Source organism: Elephas maximus, chromosome 24 (assembly GCF_024166365.1).
Source record: "Elephas maximus indicus isolate mEleMax1 chromosome 24, mEleMax1 primary haplotype, whole genome shotgun sequence".
Classification (NCBI taxonomy): domain Eukaryota; kingdom Metazoa; phylum Chordata; class Mammalia; order Proboscidea; family Elephantidae; genus Elephas; species Elephas maximus.
This window is the reverse complement of record NC_064842.1, coordinates 27,912,395-27,930,555: the sequence shown is the minus strand read 5'-3', so window position 1 is coordinate 27,930,555 and position 18,161 is coordinate 27,912,395. Positions and strand designations below refer to the sequence as shown.

The following is an 18,161-nucleotide window of genomic DNA, read 5'->3' as shown; positions in this document are numbered from 1 at the left end:
TAAAATTGTGATGAGTTTGCAAGTAACATGACTATGAAAACCACACCTTACACCTTTCCTTTGTCCTTATTCATGTTATTGAGTGCTGAATTTTTTTATTGTTCTTTAGGTGAAAGTTTACAGAACAAACTAGCTTCTCATTAAACAGTACATGTATTGTTTTATGGCATTGGGTACCAACCCCAAAACATGTCAGCACTCTCCCTTCTTGACCTTGAGTTCCCTATTACCGGCTTTCCTGCTCTCTCCTGCCTTTTAGTCCTTGTCCCTGGGCTGGTGTGCCCCTTTAGTCTCATTTTGGGCCTGTCTAATCTTTGGCTGAAGGGTGACCCTCAGGAGTGACATCATTACTGAGCTAAAAAGTGTCTGGGGGCCTTACTCCCGGGGTTTCTCCAGTCTTTGTGAGGCCACTAAATCTGGTCTTTTTTGTGTGTGTGTGAGTTAGGATTTTGTTCTACATTTTCCTCCAACTCTGTCTGGGACCCTCTATTGTGATCCCTGTCAAAGCAGTCAGTGGTGGTAGCCAGGCACCATCTAAGTGTACTGGACTCAGTCTGGTGGAGGCTGTAGTAGTTGTGGTTCATTAGTCCTTTGGACTAATCTTTCTCTTCTGCCTTTAGTTTTCTTCATTCTCCCTTGCTCCCAACAGGGTGAGACCAGTGGAATATCTTAGATGGCCCCTCACAGGCTTTTAAGACCCCAGATGCTAGTCACCAAAGTAGAATGTAGAGTATTTTCTTTATAAACTGTGCTGTGCCAATTGGGCTAGATGTTCACTGAAACCATGGTCCCCACAGCCCTCAGCCCAGTAATTTGGTCCCTCAAGGAGTTTGGATGTGTCCATGGAGCTTCCATGACCTTGCCTTGTACAGGTTGTGCTGGCTTCCCCAGTGTTGTGTACTGTCTTACCCTTCACCAAAGTTACCACTTACCTATTGTCTGTTTAGTGTTTTTCTATTCCCACCCTTGCCATCCATTGTAACCATCAAAGGTTGTTTCTTTTTGTGTATAATCCTTTTTTTGATATTTTATAGTAATGGTCTCATACAGTATTTGTCCTTTTGTGATTGACTTATTCCACTCAGCATAATGCCCTCCAGATTCATCCATGTTGTGAGATGGTTCGCAGATTCATCATTGTTCTTTATCATTGCATAATAGTCCATTGTGTGTATGTACCATAGTTTGTTTCTCCATTCATCTGTTGATGGGCATCTAGGTTGTGCTTCCATCTTTTTGCTATTGTGAACAATGCTGCAGTGAACATGCGTGTGCATATATCTGTCTATTCGTGTGACGGCTCTTATTTCTTTAGAATATATTCCTAGGAGTGGGATTGCTGGATCATATGGTATTTCTATTTCTAGCTTTCTGAGGAAGCACCGTATCATTTTCCAAAATGGTTGTATCATTTTGTATTCCCTCCAGCAGTGCGTAAGAGTTCCAATTTCTCTGCAGCCTTTCCAACGTTTTTTTGTTTTGTGTTTTTTTTTTAATTTGTATTTTTGATTTGTGCCAGTAATGTCAGGGTGAGATGGTATCTCATTGTGGTTTTGATTTGCATTCCTTTTTTTTTAATGTCTAGTGATTGTGAGCATTTCCTCATATGTCCCTTAGATGCTTGAATGTCTTCTTTGGTGAAGTGTCTGCTCATTTCTTTTGCCCGTTTTTTAATAGGATTTTTTGTCTTTTTGTTGTAGAGGTGTAGATTTTCCTGTAGATTTCAGAGATTAGACCTTTGTCGGATTTGCCACAGTTGAAATTTTTTCCCCAGTCTGTAGGTTCTGTTTTTACTCTTTTGGTGAAGGCGTTTGATGAGCATTAGTGTTTAATTTTTAGAAGATCCCAGTTATCTAGCTTATCTTCTGGAATTTGTGTGTTGTTAGTCATGATTTGTATCCTGTTAATGCCGTGTGTCTTGGATTGAATTATGTCCCCTCCCCCCCCCCCAAAATGTGTGTATTAACTTGGTAAGGTCATGATTCCCAGTATTATGTGGGTATCCTCCATTTTGTGATTGCAATTTTATGTTAAAGAGGATTAGGGTGGGATTGTAGCACCCTTACCAGGTCACAACTGTGATCCTATGTAAAGGGAGTTTCCCTGGGGTATGGCCTGCACCACCTTTTATCTCTCAAGAGATAAAACAAAAGGGACGCTAGCAGAGAGGGGAGACCTCATACCGCCAAGAAAGCAGTGCCGGGAGCAGAGCATGTCCTTTGGACCTGAGGTTCCTGTGTTGAGATGCCCCCAGACCAACAGAAGACTGATGGCAAGGACCTTCCTCTAGAGCCGACAGAGAGGGAAAGCCTTCCCCTGGAGCCTATGCCCTGCTAGACTGTGAGAGAATAAATTTCTCTTTGTTAAAGCCATCACTTGTAGTATTTGTTATAGCAGCACTAGATGACTAAGACACCGTGTATTAGGGTCTCTAGCATTGATCCTATTTTTTCTTCTATGATCTTTATAGATTTTGGTTTTATACTTAGGCCTTTGATCTGTTTTGAATTAGTTTTTGTGTTGGTGTGAGGCATGGGTTTTGTTTTATTTTTTTACAGATGGACATCCAGTTTTGCCAGCACCATTTGTTGAAAAGACTGTCTTTTCCCTATTTGATGAACTTTGGGCCCTTGTCGAAGGTCAGATGACCGTAGGTGGATGGATTTACATCTGGGTTCTCAATTCTGTTCCTTTGTTCAATTTATCGGTCACTTTATCAGTACCAGGCTGTTTTGACTACCATAGCTGTACAGTAGGTTCTGAGGTCAGGTAGAGTGAGTCCTCCTACTTTATTTATTCTTCTCCTTCAATAGTGCTTTACTTATCCAGGGCCTCTTCTCTTTCCATAAAAAGTTAATGATTAGTTTTTCCATCTCTTTAAAGATTGTTGTGGGTATTTGGATCAGAATTGCATGTGTTTGTAGATTGCTTTGAGTAGAACTGTCATTTTCACAATGTTGAGTCTACCTATCCATGAGCATATGTTTTTCCACTTATGTAGATCTCTTTTGGTTTCTTGCAGTAGTGTTTTGTAGTTTTCTCTGTATAGGTCTTTTATATCCCTGGTTAGATTTATTCCTAAGTATTTTATTTAATTAGGGGCTATTATAAATGGTATTTTCCTGATTTCCTTTTCATTGTCCTATTTATTGGTATATAAGAATCCAACTGATTTTTTTTCTCTTTTTTTATTTTGCTTTAAGTGAAAGTTTACAATTCAAGTCAGTTTCTCACACAAAAACTTATACACAAATCGTTATGTGACCCTAGTTGCTCTCCCTATAATGTGACAGCACACTCCTTCCCTCTACCCTGTATTTCTCATGTCCATTCAACCAGTTCTTGTGCCCCCTACCTTCTCATCTCACCTCCGGACAGGAGCTGCCCACATAGCCTCGTGTGTCTACTTGAGCTAAGATGCACAGTCCTCACCAGTATCATTTTATGTCTTATAGTCCAGTCTAATCTTCATCTGAAGAGTTGGCTTTGGGAATGGTTTTAGTTTTGGGTTAACAGAGAGCCTGGAGGCCATGTCCTCTGGGGTCCCTCCAGTGTCAGTCAGACCATTAAGTCTGGTCTTTTTACTAAAATTTGAGCTCTGCATCCCACTTTTCTCCTGCTCCATCAGGGATTCTCTGTTGTGTTCTCTGTCTGGGCAGTCATTGGTGGTAGCCGGGCACTATCTAGTTCTTCAGTCTCAGGCTGATGAAGTCTCTGGTTTATGTGGCCCTTTCTGTCTTTTGGGTTCTTATTTTCCTTGTGTCTTTGGTATTCTTCATTCTCCTTTGCTCCAGGTGGATTTAGACCAATAGATGCATTTTAGATGGCTGCTTGCTAGCTTTTAAGACCCCAGATGCCACTCACCAAAGTGGAATCCAACTGATTTTTGTATGTTTATCTTACTTGCGGCTGCACTACCAAATCTATCAGTTCCAGTAGTTTTCTTGTAAAATCTTTTGGGTTTTTTATGTATAGTATCATATCATCAGCAAATAGGGGCAGTTTTACTTCTTCCTTACCAATTTGGATGCCCTTTATTTCTTTTACTTGCGTTATTGCTCCAGCTAGGACTTCCAGCACGATGTTAAATAGGAGTGGTGATAAAGGGCATCCTTGTCTTATTTCTGTTCTCAAGGGGAATGTTTTCAGCCTCTCTCTGTTAAGAGTGATGTTGGCTGTTGGTTTCGTATAGATGCCTTTTATTATGTTGAGGAATTTCCCTTCTATATCTATGTTATAGAGAATTTTTATCAGGAATGGGTGTTGGACTTTGTCAAATGCCTTTTCTTTGTCAATTGAGATGATCATGTGATTCTTCGATTTATGTGGTGGATTACATTGATTGATTTTCTAACGTTGAAACTTCTTTGCATACCTGGTATGAATCCTATCATGGTATATTATTTTTTTTTATATCATGCTGAATTCTATTGGCTAGAATTTTGTTGAGAATTTTGCATCTATATTCATGAAAGATATTGGTCTGTAATTTTCTTTTTTTGTGGTGTCTTTGTCTGGTTTTGGTATCAGGGTTATGCTGGTTCAATAGAATGAATTTGGAAGTATCCCTTCCTTTTCTATGTTCTGAAATAGTTCGAGTAGTACTGGTGTAAGCTCTTCTTCAAATGTTTGGTAGACTTCTCCAGTGAAGCTGTCTGGGCTAGGGCTCTTTTTTTTTGGGGGGGGGGGGGTTAAATTATCTTTTCAATCTCTTCTCTTGTTATGGGTCTGTTCAGATTTTCAACATCATTTTGTGTTAGTTTGGGTAAGTAGTGTGTTTCTAGAAATTTATCCATTTCCTCTAGGTTTTCAAATTTGTTGTAGTATAGGTTTTCATAATACTCTGTTATGATCTTTTTTATTTCAGTTAGGTCTGTTGGAATGTCCCCCATGTCATTTCTTATTTGGGTTATTTGTTTCCACTTCTGTTTTTCTTTGTCAGTTTGGCCGGTGATCTGTCAATTTTGTTGATCCTTTCAAAGAACCAACTTTTGGTTTTGTTGATTCTTTCTATTGTTTTTCTGTGCTCTATTTCATTTATTTATTCTCTGACCTTTATAATTTCCTTTCTTCTGGTGATTGTAGGCTTCTTTAGCTGTTCTCTTTCTATTTGTTCTAGTTGTGTAGCTAATGTTTTGATTTTGCCCCTTTCTTCTTTTTTGATGTGTGAATCTATTGCTATAAATTGACTTCTGAGCACTGTCTTTGCTGTGTCCCAAAGGTTTTGGTATGATGTGTTTTCATTCTCGTTTGATTCTAGGAATTTTTTTATTCCATCTTTGATTTCTTGAATTGCCCAGTAGTTTTTAAGCAGGATGTTATTCAATTTCCATGTAATTGATTTTTTTTTTCCCTTGCTCTACCTGTTGTTAATTTCTGCTTTAATGGCATTGTGATCAGAGAAGATACCTTGTATTATCTCAATCTTTTGGATTTTGTTGAGGGTTGATTTGTGGCTTAAGATGTGATCTATTCTGGAGAACGTTCCATGTGCGTGGGAAAAGAATGTATACTTGCAGCTGTTGGGCGGAGTGTTCTATATATCTCTAGGAGTTCAAGTTGCCTGATGGTGGCCTTTAGATATTCTGTATCTTTGTTGAGTTTCTTTCTAGATGTTCTGTCCTTTACCGAGAGTGGTGTGTTGAAGTTTCCTACTGTTATTGTAGAACTGTCAGTTTCTCTTTTCAGTGCTGTTAGAGTTTGTTTTATGTATTTTGGAGCCCTGTCATTGGATGCGTAGATACTTATTATGGTGATGTCTTCATGATGGATCATCCCTTTATTCATTATATAATGCCCTTCTTTGTCTTTTATGGTAGATTTTATTTTACAGTCTATTTTATCTGTGATTAGTATTGCCACTCCTGCTCTTTTTTGGTAGCTGTTTGGTTGATATATTTTTTACCATCCTTTGAGTTTTAATACATTTTTGTTTCTAAGGTGTGTCTCTTGTAGATAGCATATTGATGGGTCCTGTTTTTTTTATCCATTTTGGTACTCTCTGTCTCTTTATGGGTGCATTTAGGCCATTTAGGTTCAGTGTAATTATTGATAGGTGTGAGTTTATTGCTGTCGTTTTGTACTTTTTTTTTTTGGTGTTGACATTTTCTTTGTTCCTTTTGTTTGTGGATTTTTTTTTTCATTTGCTTTTGTAGGTTTTATTTTTCCTGAGACTTTTATGTTTTTCTTCTTTATTCTGATGAGTAGATTTGTTAACTTCCTTTTTGATTACCTTGAAATTTATCTTATTACGTTTGAACTAGTCTTTTATTACTTGGTATTGCCTTGCCTTCCTCTCCATTAGAAAGTTCTATACCTACACCATTTATTCCCTCTTTTATTGTTCTGACATTGTTGTTATTTACAGATTAACTTCTCTGGTTCCCTGTTGTAAATCTTTTAGTTTTGAATAATCTTTGAGAGTTCATTTCCTAGGTTAGTATCTGGGTGGTGTGATCTTGTGTCCTAGATCCAGGCTGTCTTCTGATGTTGTTTGTTCTCAGAGCAAAGAACTCCCTTTAATAATTCCTGTAAGTTTGGTTTGGTTTTTACATATTTCCTTAATTTCTGTTTATCTGGAAATGTCCTAGTTTCACCATCATATTTGAATGAGTGTTTTGTAGGGTATATTATTCTTGGTTGACAGTTTTTTTCTTTCATGGTTTTGTATATGTCCTCCCATTGCCTTCTTGCCTGCATGGTTTCTGCTGAGTAATCAGAGTTTAGTCTTATTGTTTCCCCTCTGTATGTGACTTCATTTTTATTGAGCTACTCTCAGGATTCTTTCTTTGTCTGTGGTTTTAGTGATTGTGATTATGACATGCCTTGGTGATTTTCTTTTGGGGTCAATCCTATATGGGGTTTATTGAGCTTCTTAGATGGTCGCCTTTTTGTCTTTCATGATATTAGGGATGTTTTCTGTCAGCAGTTTCTCAGTGATCCTCTCCATGTTTTCTGTTTTCTCCCCGTCTTCTGGAACTCCAATCACTCGTAAATTTTTGCTTTTTATTGTATCCCACATCATTCTCAGGGTTTTTCATTTTTCTTTGTTCTTTTCTCTGATTTTTCCTCAAAGTGGTATCAAAGTGTTTGTCTTCAGTTTTCCTGATCCTGTTTTCCATTGTTTCGAACCTACTCCTCAGACCTTCTACGACACTGTCCATTTCTGAAATCTTGTTGTTTATCTTTTGGATTTCTAATTGATGTTTTCATATGATTTCTAGTTGTGAATTTATTTTGATATTTTGTTCCTGTATTATTTTCCTGAATTCTTCCAGCATTTTGTCTGTTTTTCCATGAATTTGTCTATTTTTCCTCATTTTTGTCTGCTTTTTGCTTCAACTCTTGGATAGCTCTGAATATTAGAGATTTGAATTTCCTGTCAGGTAATTCCAGTGCCTTCTTTTCTGCTGGAAAGTCATCTGGTGTTTTATTTTGGATGCCTACTGGAACCATCCTGCTGTGTTTTTTTAATATGTTTTGATATTGTGTGCTGTCTTTGGGATATTCAGTAGTTATTTTCCTTATTTATTGATTGTAGATTTGTTTGTTTCGTCCTAATTTTTTGTGTTATTTGGTTATGTCTGAGCAGGTGAGCTGTAACGTTCTTTGCTGTTTGCTCGTCTGTGGGCACTGTACTTTTCACCTCCTTGCCCGGTGGGCAGGGCCAGTTGCTCAAGCTATGGTGCAGTAGGGCAGGTCCAGCTGAAGGGGAGGGGCTGGGATGGGTTGTTTGTGACTTGTACTGGGGATGACAGTGTGGACCAGGGGTCAGTGCAGGGCAGGTTCTGGTATGCTGTGCCTGTGCTGCTCGAGGGTTTGATGTTCAGCGTACAGTGCAGACAGACTGGGCAGTGGGTGGGGGGGACAGACAGGGGTTGTGATGTGTGAAGTTAAGTGGGTACTGTAAAGAAGAGAAAGATGAGAGAGAAACAGGAGCCAAAAAACAAAAAGTGCTGAGGGAGCCTGTTGTTGTAGTGGAAAGACAAGAAAATGAGAAATGAAGAAAAACAAAAAGGAAAAAAGAAAATGGGGAAAATAAATAAAAATTGAAAAAAAAAAAGAAATGCCCCCAGGGATCCCACCAGGGACTGGGGAAGTGGCTCCCATGCCTCAGGGCACACCCCATCTAGAAGGGGCAGAGATGGCACATAGTGCCAGGTATTCAGGAGACAGGAAAAGAAGGAAAATAGAGAGAGGTGAGAAACTGAGAAATGAAGAAAAACAAAAAAGGAGAAAAGAAAATGGGAAAAATAAATAAAAATTAAAAAAGAAATGCCCCCAGGGATCTCACTGGTGACCAGGGAAGTGGCTCCCAGGTCTCAGGGCACAGCCTGTCTAAAAGGAGTGGAGATGGCACACAGGACCAGGCATTCAGGAGACAGGAAAAGAAGGAAAGTAAAGAAAGGTGAGAAACTGAGAAATGAAGAAAAACAGAAAGGAAAAAAGAAAACAAACAAGGAAACCCACAGGGATCCCACCAGTGTGGTGTCATGGACTGGGAAAGTAGTTCCCCCAGACAAGTATTACTTCACAGCCTGTCAAGAATAAGCAGAGATGGCACATGGAGCCAGGTGTTTGAGAGAAAGGAAGGGGAGGAGGTGAGAGAGAGAAGAAACCAAGAGAAGCCGAAAAAAGCAACACTCACAACAAAGAAATGGCAATGAAGGAGCTAGCTGGTGTGGGTGGGGCAAATCCAAGTGGCACGGAGCGGTGCCTCCTGGGTGATGAGTGACCACAGCCCACCAGGAAGTGGCAGAGGCTAAGCAGGGGAAAGAAGGGTGAGGGGTGGGAAAGTGCATATGGTAGGTTACCAGGTGCTCTGTCTCCTGCTGGAAGCTCCCTGAAGCTGCTTTCCCATACTTCTGTCCACCAATCTCCAACAGGAGTCCAAGATGGTCAATCTGTGCTGTTTTAGCTGAGAAGGGACCACCACTCCGTATTTCTTCTCGCTATCTGTTCTCTGTCAGTTTCTTACTCCATTTGGTGCTTGGTTGAGTTCTTTATCTCTTCATTTGACACTTTGGTTTCCAGGATTGAGGTTTATCTCAGTTTTACTTAGTTTTTCAGACCTTTGCTGTGGAGGGACGGTGTGGTGCTTCTGTTTATAGTGCCATGTTGGCTTCACCTTAAGTGCTGTATTTCTTATCTCCAAATAAACATGCATTTCATGTGTAATTGAATCCTGTCCATAAAATTTACTCCAACATTTGCATTCAGTAATATAATATTGCTAGTATTTTTTAACATAATCAGTGGGGCCAATATCATCATTACATTCTTACGGTGATTTTCTCATTGAAGTTATTTTTAGAGAAAGAAAACCCATGTGAATTAATAAAGAGACTAATTTATAAACTTAAAAGCAAATACTGTCTAGTTCTATTTAAGCACAAACTAGGACTCCAGCGTTAAGTGAATTGGCGGGGGTGTGGGGGCTACTTTATTTAATGGGAGTACCTGGGTGGTACAAATGGTTAGCACTTGACTACTAGCTGAAAGGTTGGTGGTTCAAACCCACCAGAGATAGGCCTGGCAGTCTACTTTTGAAAGATCACAGCCTTTGAAAACTCTACAGAGCAGTTGTACTCTGCAACACACAGGTCGTTATAAGTTGCAGTCAACTCGATGGAAACTAATAATTGCTTCTTTATTAAATAAGGAGTTATTTGTAATTAGCTTTAACAATTTCCATATGGTTAAAATTCTAAAGTTGTCAAAATTTATGTTCTTAAAGAGATTAAACAAATTTCACAACATTTGTGTTATCCTACTAGCATGTTACTAATTTATTCATAGACACTATAAAGCTGTTCTTCAACCCAGCCCAAACTAGAGCCGTTCTAAATAATGTGGTTTTACCACAAATCAACTGTGGAAATCTAGTGACATGTCAGTGATTGGCATGTGTTTTTGAGGCAGAACTGTTTTATCTGTTTTCTCATAGTTTAAAAAGCCTTAAATGCATAACTTTTGCCTAACTCAGCTAACTCATGATTTTAGAGATTTCGAGGAGAGTGTTCTGTCAGGCCCCTTTTCTGATAGGTGTTCTGGGAGAGTCTGTAGGCACTAAACTCAGGACTGGCAGAAGAGTGGATTTTATTTTTATCACATAATTTCTGATACCTCATAGGAGCTGCCGGCTTGAGTGTCCTGAAGAGAATATGACTCACTGCATTTTGAGAGAAAGTGTCTTTGGAAAAAGAATTCTGAGTTTTGAGCCCCTCAGTATGGGGAAAAAACTGCACATAGATAAGTCACATCATAAGTCAGCCAAGATTTTATCATCTCCACTTTCTTTGGTATTCCTGCTCTTCTTTTAAGATTGTTCAAAAAACTTCTAGAGTAAATAGGAGTAAAGTAGACTGATTCTATTGGTAGTAATTTTGAGAAATTTAAACTTAAGCATAGCTTCTATTTTGGGAGCCTTCTAGAACAATTTGTTAATAACTAAATGTAGAAGTAGTTGTTCAGTTTAAAAAAAGTTAGGACAAAAGAAGTAAGGATATGAACAGACACTTCACCAAAGAAGACATTGAGGTAGCTAATAGGCACCTGAGGAAATGCTGGTGATCATTAGCCATCAGAAAAATACAAATCAAAACTACAATGAGATACCATCTTACTCTGACAATACTGGCACTAATAAAAATAGAAAATAACAAAAGAAATAAGCACTTTGGAAACCACTAAAATAGTTCAAAAGTAAAAATTTCTCCTTAAAACTAGCAAGCCAATATGTTATATTTTATATGCTTGCCTACCTTGTAGATTAACATTGTGTTAATAGGTGGCCTCATCTAACAGGAAGCTAAACATCCCTCCTACCTGCATTATTTTCTGTGTGTCTGCATCCTATTCTTTTCATAAATACACCCCCTCCCTTCCCACCTTAACAGAGACCCTCTTGAGAATCTCCTGTTGCAAAAAAAAAAGAAAGAAAAAGTCAGACCCCACTCACCTAACATTACAACAAGAACCCAAAGGTGACCATTCTTCAAAAATACTTTTTTCTTTTATGTGTAGGTAGGCAGAGGAGAGGAAAAAGGATATGAATACATGAGTGTTTGGAGTACCACATAAGAAAGGTTGCTACCTTCAATTCCAATTTTATTGTATTTAAAAAATAAAAATGCTGTGTTGACACTTATGACATTAGTCACTGTGAGAATATGTGTGACTGAAATCATACGTCCATTGCTTTTTGCTGTGAAGAATCAAACTTTAGCGTGCATCAGAATTATGTGGGGTATTTGGTAATAATGCAGATTGCTGGACGCCCTGAGATTCCAGTTAAGGAGGCCTGGAGAGCAGATGATTCAGATGCAGGAGAACTGGCCACCGGCAGACATAGGCAAGATCTACTGCTCTAGCTTTGTTGTTATTGTTAGCTGCCACCCAGTCAGCCCCCAACACAGCAAGATCTACTGCTCTAGCTTTGTTGTTATTGTTAGCTGCCACCCAGTCAGCCCCCAACACAACCCCATGCGCAACCGAATGAAGCGCTACCCACTCCTGCACCATCCCCATGACGGGCTGTGTATTGGACCTTGTGATCCATAGAGCTTTCACTGGCTGATTTTCAGAAGTAGGTCACCAGGCCTTTCTTCCTAATCTGTCTTAGTCTGGAAGCTCTGCTGAAAACCGCTCAGCATTGTAGCAGCACCGCAGGGCTCCACTGACAGAAGGGTGGTGTCCGCACATGAGGTGCATTGGCCGGGAATCAAACCCGAGTCTCCCGCATGGAAGGTGAGAATTCTACCACTGAACCACTGAGCCCCCATTGCTCTAGCTTTAAAAGATACCATGTTAGAACTTTAGTAAAAGATCTTGCTTTTCAACGTCCCTTGGTCTTTTAAACTATTAAGTTTAAATTTCTGAGTAATACTGTTAAGGAAAAAAATCTGCTCTGTTCCAGTCAGAGTTGTGTAGGAGGCAATGAATACAGTTCCTTATTTGAACAAATTTAGCAACTTAACATAGGTGAATGAGTGTTAATGAATGTAAGAAACAAATGAATCAATCAGTCTCACTCCTGACCTTTGAGCACTGAGTTAAATGATTCTCTTTTTAAAGCTTTGTAACACTAAAATTTTACATGGCACTAAATATTTCCTTTATAACATTGTATATTTCTAATGGCTTTTAAGTTTAAGAGTGTGACGTTGGATTCTGTGGTTAAAGATTCAAATCAATGAAACAAAATCAGTTTTTAACACATTTTGTCCTGTCTTCACCATGAATGGGAGAGCAGTGAAATTAACACACATGTAAGACAACTTAAGAATGGAAATGCCTTCCTAGAAGTTAATTTTGTAAGGGGTTAAATATTTAACATGCGTTTCCTTTTCCTTTGACTTTCACTGGCAATCCCCACTTTACTGACAGAACTGAAATGGTTTGGATTTAACTTTTAGGAGAGTTAGCTCTTGGGACAAGTATAATCCCAGTCTCTGTTGTCTGAAAGGTTTAGTAAAATGTCAGATGAATGAATACGGTGGAATTTGATGTAATGTAAATGAGAGTGTGTTTTGATCATCCCCTTGTTCACTCCCTAGGATTATGGGGATGCCAGCACTGGACAGATGAGATTGACAGCAGTGTATTAGTCACATACACGCATAACTGGGCCACATGAGCTGCACTTGAGAGCAGAGTGAACAACTGTGGGAAGCAGGCTTTGTAGTATCAAGAGGTTGGGGTGGCCTCTGGTTCCTGCAGGAAGATGTGGTAGTCTTGTTGGAATAATTCTGTGGGCTGGCAGAGAACTGAAACCCACTGTTCAAGGATAAGCAGGTATTTAGTTTAGCCCTGGTGGCACAATGGTAAGAGATCAGCTGCTTAACCAAAGGTCAGCAGTTCAAATCCACCAGCCACTCCTTGAAAACCCTATGGGGCAGTTCTGCTCTATCCTATAGGGTCACTATGAGTCAGAATCAACTCAACGCAATGAGTTTGGTTTCATTTTTTGGTATTTGCAGGAACAGAGTGGGGAGGGGAACTTTTAGTTAGGCCATTTGAGCCCCTCCCAATTTTACCAGGTGCCCAGGCAGCATGTAATTAATATTGAGTCTTAATTTTAGGTCTTAAACTATGATTGGCTGCTTGATGCTTTGATGTCAATTTAAACTTTGGTGATGACTGAGACTTCTAGGGAGTAAGAGAAGTACCTCCCTAGTGAGTGAAGTAGGCACTTGACTGGAAGGGAGAGGGCCACCTGGTGAGGTGGTGGTCAACGATATGAACTTTACAGGTGTCCCCCTTTATAGCCAATAAAGGCAATTGTGGAACCTGTCTGGCATTGGTATAGGGAACGCAAGTCCCTAGAGGGTGTGAATTTAGACTAATCAATGCCTATGGCAATAGGGACACCCAGCAGGGGGTCAATTTGTCACTGTGTAACTTAAATAGGAATGCTTTGAGGAGCCCCTTGGAGCCCTGGTGGCACATAGTTTAAACACTCGGCTGCTAACTGAAGGGTCAGCGGTTTGAACACCACAGGAGAAAGTTGTGGCAGTATGCCTCTGTAAAGATGAAAGGGCCTTGGAAACCCTATGGGGCAGTTCTGCCCTGTTTTATAGGGTCGCTAGGAGTTGGAATTGACTTAACAGCAACAGGTTTGATTTTGCGGAGCCCGTTATGCCTCAAAATTAAACCGGCTGCCTGGAGTTTATAGGGAGGGTGGGAGTTCCACTGAATGCCTTCTTTAAGAGCCCAGCATTGTGTATCCTGAGAAATGAAATGTGTGCCTTGGTCACTATAGTAGAGCCTTTTATCGTGGCCTTAGTATGTGTAGAGACATCTGTCAACTTGATTTATGTTTTGGATATCTGTGGGGCAAGAAGTTCCCAGAGCTCTTTACCCTGAAGGGGGCAGCTCTTAGGCATTGCCCAAGAGTTTGTAAAAATATGCAGATGGGACCATTTGTTGGCCAGAGCACCCAGTCTAAGGTAACTGCCTAAAGTTTAGACAGTTGTTCTGACCCTTGGATCATGTCCTTTATCAGGAACATTCTGTTAAGGAATGGAAAACAGCAATCCTCCATTGAGCTTCACCGTGTACGATGGTGATAGCGATGCTCTCATGAAGTCTATGAACTCCCATTGCTGTTTACTCAGTTGATCCCAAGGTGTCTTTGAGAGGGGTGACCTCTTCCTGCACCATGTCATCTGGCAAGGGACTGAGGACAGGGGAGGTAACCACCTCCTGTGGTGGGATATGCCAAAGGATCCAGATTTGTTTCCTTCCTGTAGCAAGGCCTTGTAGCCATGCAGAGTTTGCAGGGTGCTGCTTCCATGACTCAAGGCATAGTGGGTGGCTGGGCACAGAGGGTCACAGGCTCAGGGTAGGTGAGAACCCCTGTCTCCAGGAGAACCCTATATGTAGCCAGTAATTGCTACTTTAATGGTGTATAGAGTGGGGCCTAGGAGGACAGTTCCTTGCATCAGAAACCTATGGACAACTTATGGCGATCGTGGGAGGTCCAGAAATTCCAGGAGGTGTGAGAGTAGTTTGCTAAAGCTCCTGCAGTGGAGGAGTCTCTGGGGTACTAATGAGAGTGCCTGTGGTAACCTTCTGCTGGAGTGGGCCAGTTGGCAAGTAACAGCCTTAGTGAGATTAAGTAAAATCTGTGAATGAGGAGTATGATGCCTCCATGACCCAAAAAGGACTAAAAGATGTTGGACGTATATATTAATACTGTGGATGCTGAGAGGGTCAACAGCTGTGTCTTAGCAGTGTCGGATAGAGCAGCCCTTGGTTTACCAAATCTTTGGTAATTTAACCAAGGTGGCTGCGCCTTGCACTATGGGTGGGGTAATGGCCCATCCCCTTTTTGTGAACTCCTTTGTGAGTATTTGTATGTCCTGGATGAGTGTGTCAAATGAATGTCCTCAGAAGAGGATGTTATCAGTGGAGCGTCATACATGTGCTCCTGGAGATAGATGGATGCGGTTAAGATCTTGCCTGCAAAGATTATGTGTGACGACAAGGCTGCTGAGGTGCCCCCTGGGTATATCATGTCCCTTCAGAGGTGAAGGCAAACTGCAGCTGAGAGGCTGCTGAAATAGGCACCGAGCAGAACATATTAGCCGAATTTATAATAGCAAAATACTTACCAGTTGCTGATTGGACAGAGCCAGTAATTTCAGTAATATTGGGTATGGGGTATGGAGACCTTAATGGATGAGAACTCAGAAGTAAGATTGCAGTAATCCACCATGAGGTGCCCTTCATTTTTTCCACGTTTAAGAATAAGCCAAATTGGGCTGTTTAGTGGAGAAGCAGTGGAGATGACCACCCCTTCACCCATTAGGTCTTATAGAGTAAGTGTCAATCCTTGAAGGCCCTGTTTTAATTAACAGTAGGCCACATTAACTATTTTAACTGGGGGTGGGAGATTGTGGGGTCCCATTTTGCCAAGTCCGTTTGACAAAAGTGACAAAGGCTTAATTTATTACTCATTGGGTAATGCCTACTGTGGGATAGCTTTAGGGCAGTGAGTGCAATCACCATGGGGAATTTAGGCAAGATAAGCATTCTGATGGTTAAAGTGAGGCATACCTATTGTTTCTTGTTCTGTATTCAACAACTCCTCTAAGATTATAGGGGGTACAATGTTTAAATTTGGTGGGATCTCTAGGGGTAGCTGTAATTTGAGTACCAGTATTAAGTTCATCAAAGTTTGCTAATTGTTGCATTCCAGTCGTAGAGGCAGAAAAAAACAATTAGTGCTCTTTTATCTTTTTGTTGTATGAATTATTTTAGTAAATTTTGGATTTCCAATTGGGTCAACTCGTGGACTTCTGCTTCAGTTTTTTTTTTTTTTTTTCATTTCCTACCCTTATATCCAGCTTTCTTTCTAGTCCTTTTTTTCTTTTTTTGGTCACTAGATATACTTTAGTAGGGAGGACGAGTCCTATCTACCCTGCTTGTATTTATAAGCTCCCCCCCCCCAAAAAAAGAAAACAAAAACCAAACCCAGTGCCGCTGAGTTGATTCCGACTCATAGCAACTCTATAGGACAGAGTAGAACTGCCCCATAGAGTTTCCAAGGAGCGCCTGGCAGATTTGAACTGCCAACCCTTTGGTGAGCAGCCCGTAGCACTTAACCACTATGCCACCAGAGTTTCCTTTTTTTTCTGGCCAGAGAGCCTCAAATCAGTATTGGTAGGAGTAGGGGCCTCCCCCATGGCAGTGGTTGGTTTCATATAGCTTAAGTACCCCTGCTTAAGTCAAGTTTGAATTAACCCCTTTACTGTGCTACAGGGTGCCATGGGTTTTCCCTGTAACACTAAGGCTCAGGATCTTTGTTGCATCCGATGGAGAGGCAGCAGGGTGGTACAGCGGAAGAATGCTGGGCCTATCCATAAACCTGAGGTTGGAGGATTGAAACCAACTTCTGCTACAGCTCTGCCTTCTCCACCAGGCAGGCAGCTTCTTCTCCTCCTCCTCCTTCTCCTTTTTCTTCCTTCCCTCCCTCCCTCCCTCCCTCTGGATTCTCTCTGAATATTTTATATCTCTAGCCGTGTAAAGTTTCAGCTTTCAGTTTTTGGTCTTCGTCCAGTCACCCATGATTTGGACCTTCTAGGTGGTTATGGGGAAAGGTTGGGATCCTGGTGGTCCCCCTAGTAGCTGGCCACCTTTTTTTCCAGGGAGTGCTGGTCAGTCTTCCCAGGTTGGGGTCTGTATCCAATAAGGGCATTTTGTCTACGGCCCCGATGGAGATCACAGCAGTGCTGAGCAAACCCAGGTGCACCAGCTAGAGGTTTTGCACGCGGAGAACAGCTGAGCACCAAATGCTCCTTCCCCTTTTCTTTTTCATCAGCACCTGGGCCGTGGGCTGCATGGACATGCACCTCAGTATCCTTGGGGATCAGGAGAGCAGGTGTGACAGCAGCAAGGGAAGCGGGAGCACAGGAGATGGGCAAGGTCACCACCTTTGCCTGAACAACAACAATAACAGGGTGCCATGTGTATATTCTCCCTGGGTGATGGTCTCCTTCCTTTCTACAGCCCCCACAAAGGCCGTCCCCAGGCCTGTCCCAAAGGTGCACAGTCACAAACAATATCCATATGGCTGCCCCAGGCAGCCAGAGACAGTCACCAGGGTAGACAGAGTTCTAGGCTGACCCTTGGTAAGCGGGACTTAAGTGTCAACCAACTAGGGTGCTGTGTTGTCACCACCCTTACAGGTGATAGCCTCAGAGACACAGATTGGACCCAACAGCGTGACACACTGAGTATAGTCAATTAACAATTTTCATCTTGGGGACAGAGCATTTTTAGGATGGAAAGGATGGCAGACAGGTAACAAAGACAACATGGGCCAGTGCACAAGCTCACTAGTAATTGACAGTTGCCTCCCAGGTGGCCTTCACTGTATCATGGAACCAGCTAATTAGCCAAGTGCAGTTAGTTAAATCTGACCAGGTATCTTTGGTCATGGCTGGGCCATTCTGTTTGTGACTCCAGTTGTTTCGATCACCTGTTGGTAAGGGAGGGAGTCTCGCTTTAGGGTTATGGGGATGGCTGAACACACAACACCCAACACTGGACAGATGAGATTGTCAGCAGTTTATTAATCACGTGTACTCACAGCTTGGGGGAGGAGACCACCACACACCACACAGGGCCACATGAGCTGTACTCGAGAGCAGCATGAACAACTGTGGGAGGCAGACCTTGTAGTATCAAGAGGGTGGGGTGCCCTCTGGTTCCTGTGGGAGGATCTGATTGGCTTGTTGGAATAATTCTGTGGGCTGGCAGGGAACTTAAACCCATTGCTCAGGGATGAGCAGGCACTGTCCCCAGTCCCTTGATAAGAAGCATTGTTTTGCTAGGGGACCTTATTCATGGGAACAGAGTGGGGAGGGAACTTGTGGTTAAGCCATTGAAGGCCGTCTTGGTTTTACCAGATGTTAAGACCTCACATAATATTAAATCTTAAGTCTTACATCACAGAGTGGGTGCTGCCTATATCAAGCTTTGTGTGAATTTTTTTTTCCTAGCCGAGGAGTGTGATACACTTACTTCCGACTGCCCACCGAATTCTGATGAGCATCATCAGGTAAGAATGATAATTTCAACTGTATTTTTATCCTTAGGTATGTGCTAATCTAGCTGAAATTGTTTTAGGAATTATACAGCTTTAAAAATGAAGA

At 41.3% G+C, this 18,161-nt stretch overlaps 1 protein-coding gene across 2 annotated transcripts in view; it reads left to right on the top strand.

Moving 5' to 3' along the window:
- Positions 1 to 18,161, top strand: part of EDARADD (EDAR associated via death domain) — a 111,176-nt gene that overhangs the window by 52,126 nt on the left and 40,889 nt on the right. For both annotated transcript variants that reach the window (XM_049868690.1, XM_049868691.1), the window contains one exon: positions 18,009 to 18,067. In XM_049868690.1, the coding sequence (XP_049724647.1) occupies positions 18,009 to 18,067 (59 nt within the window). The remainder of the gene's footprint in view (positions 1 to 18,008; positions 18,068 to 18,161) is intronic.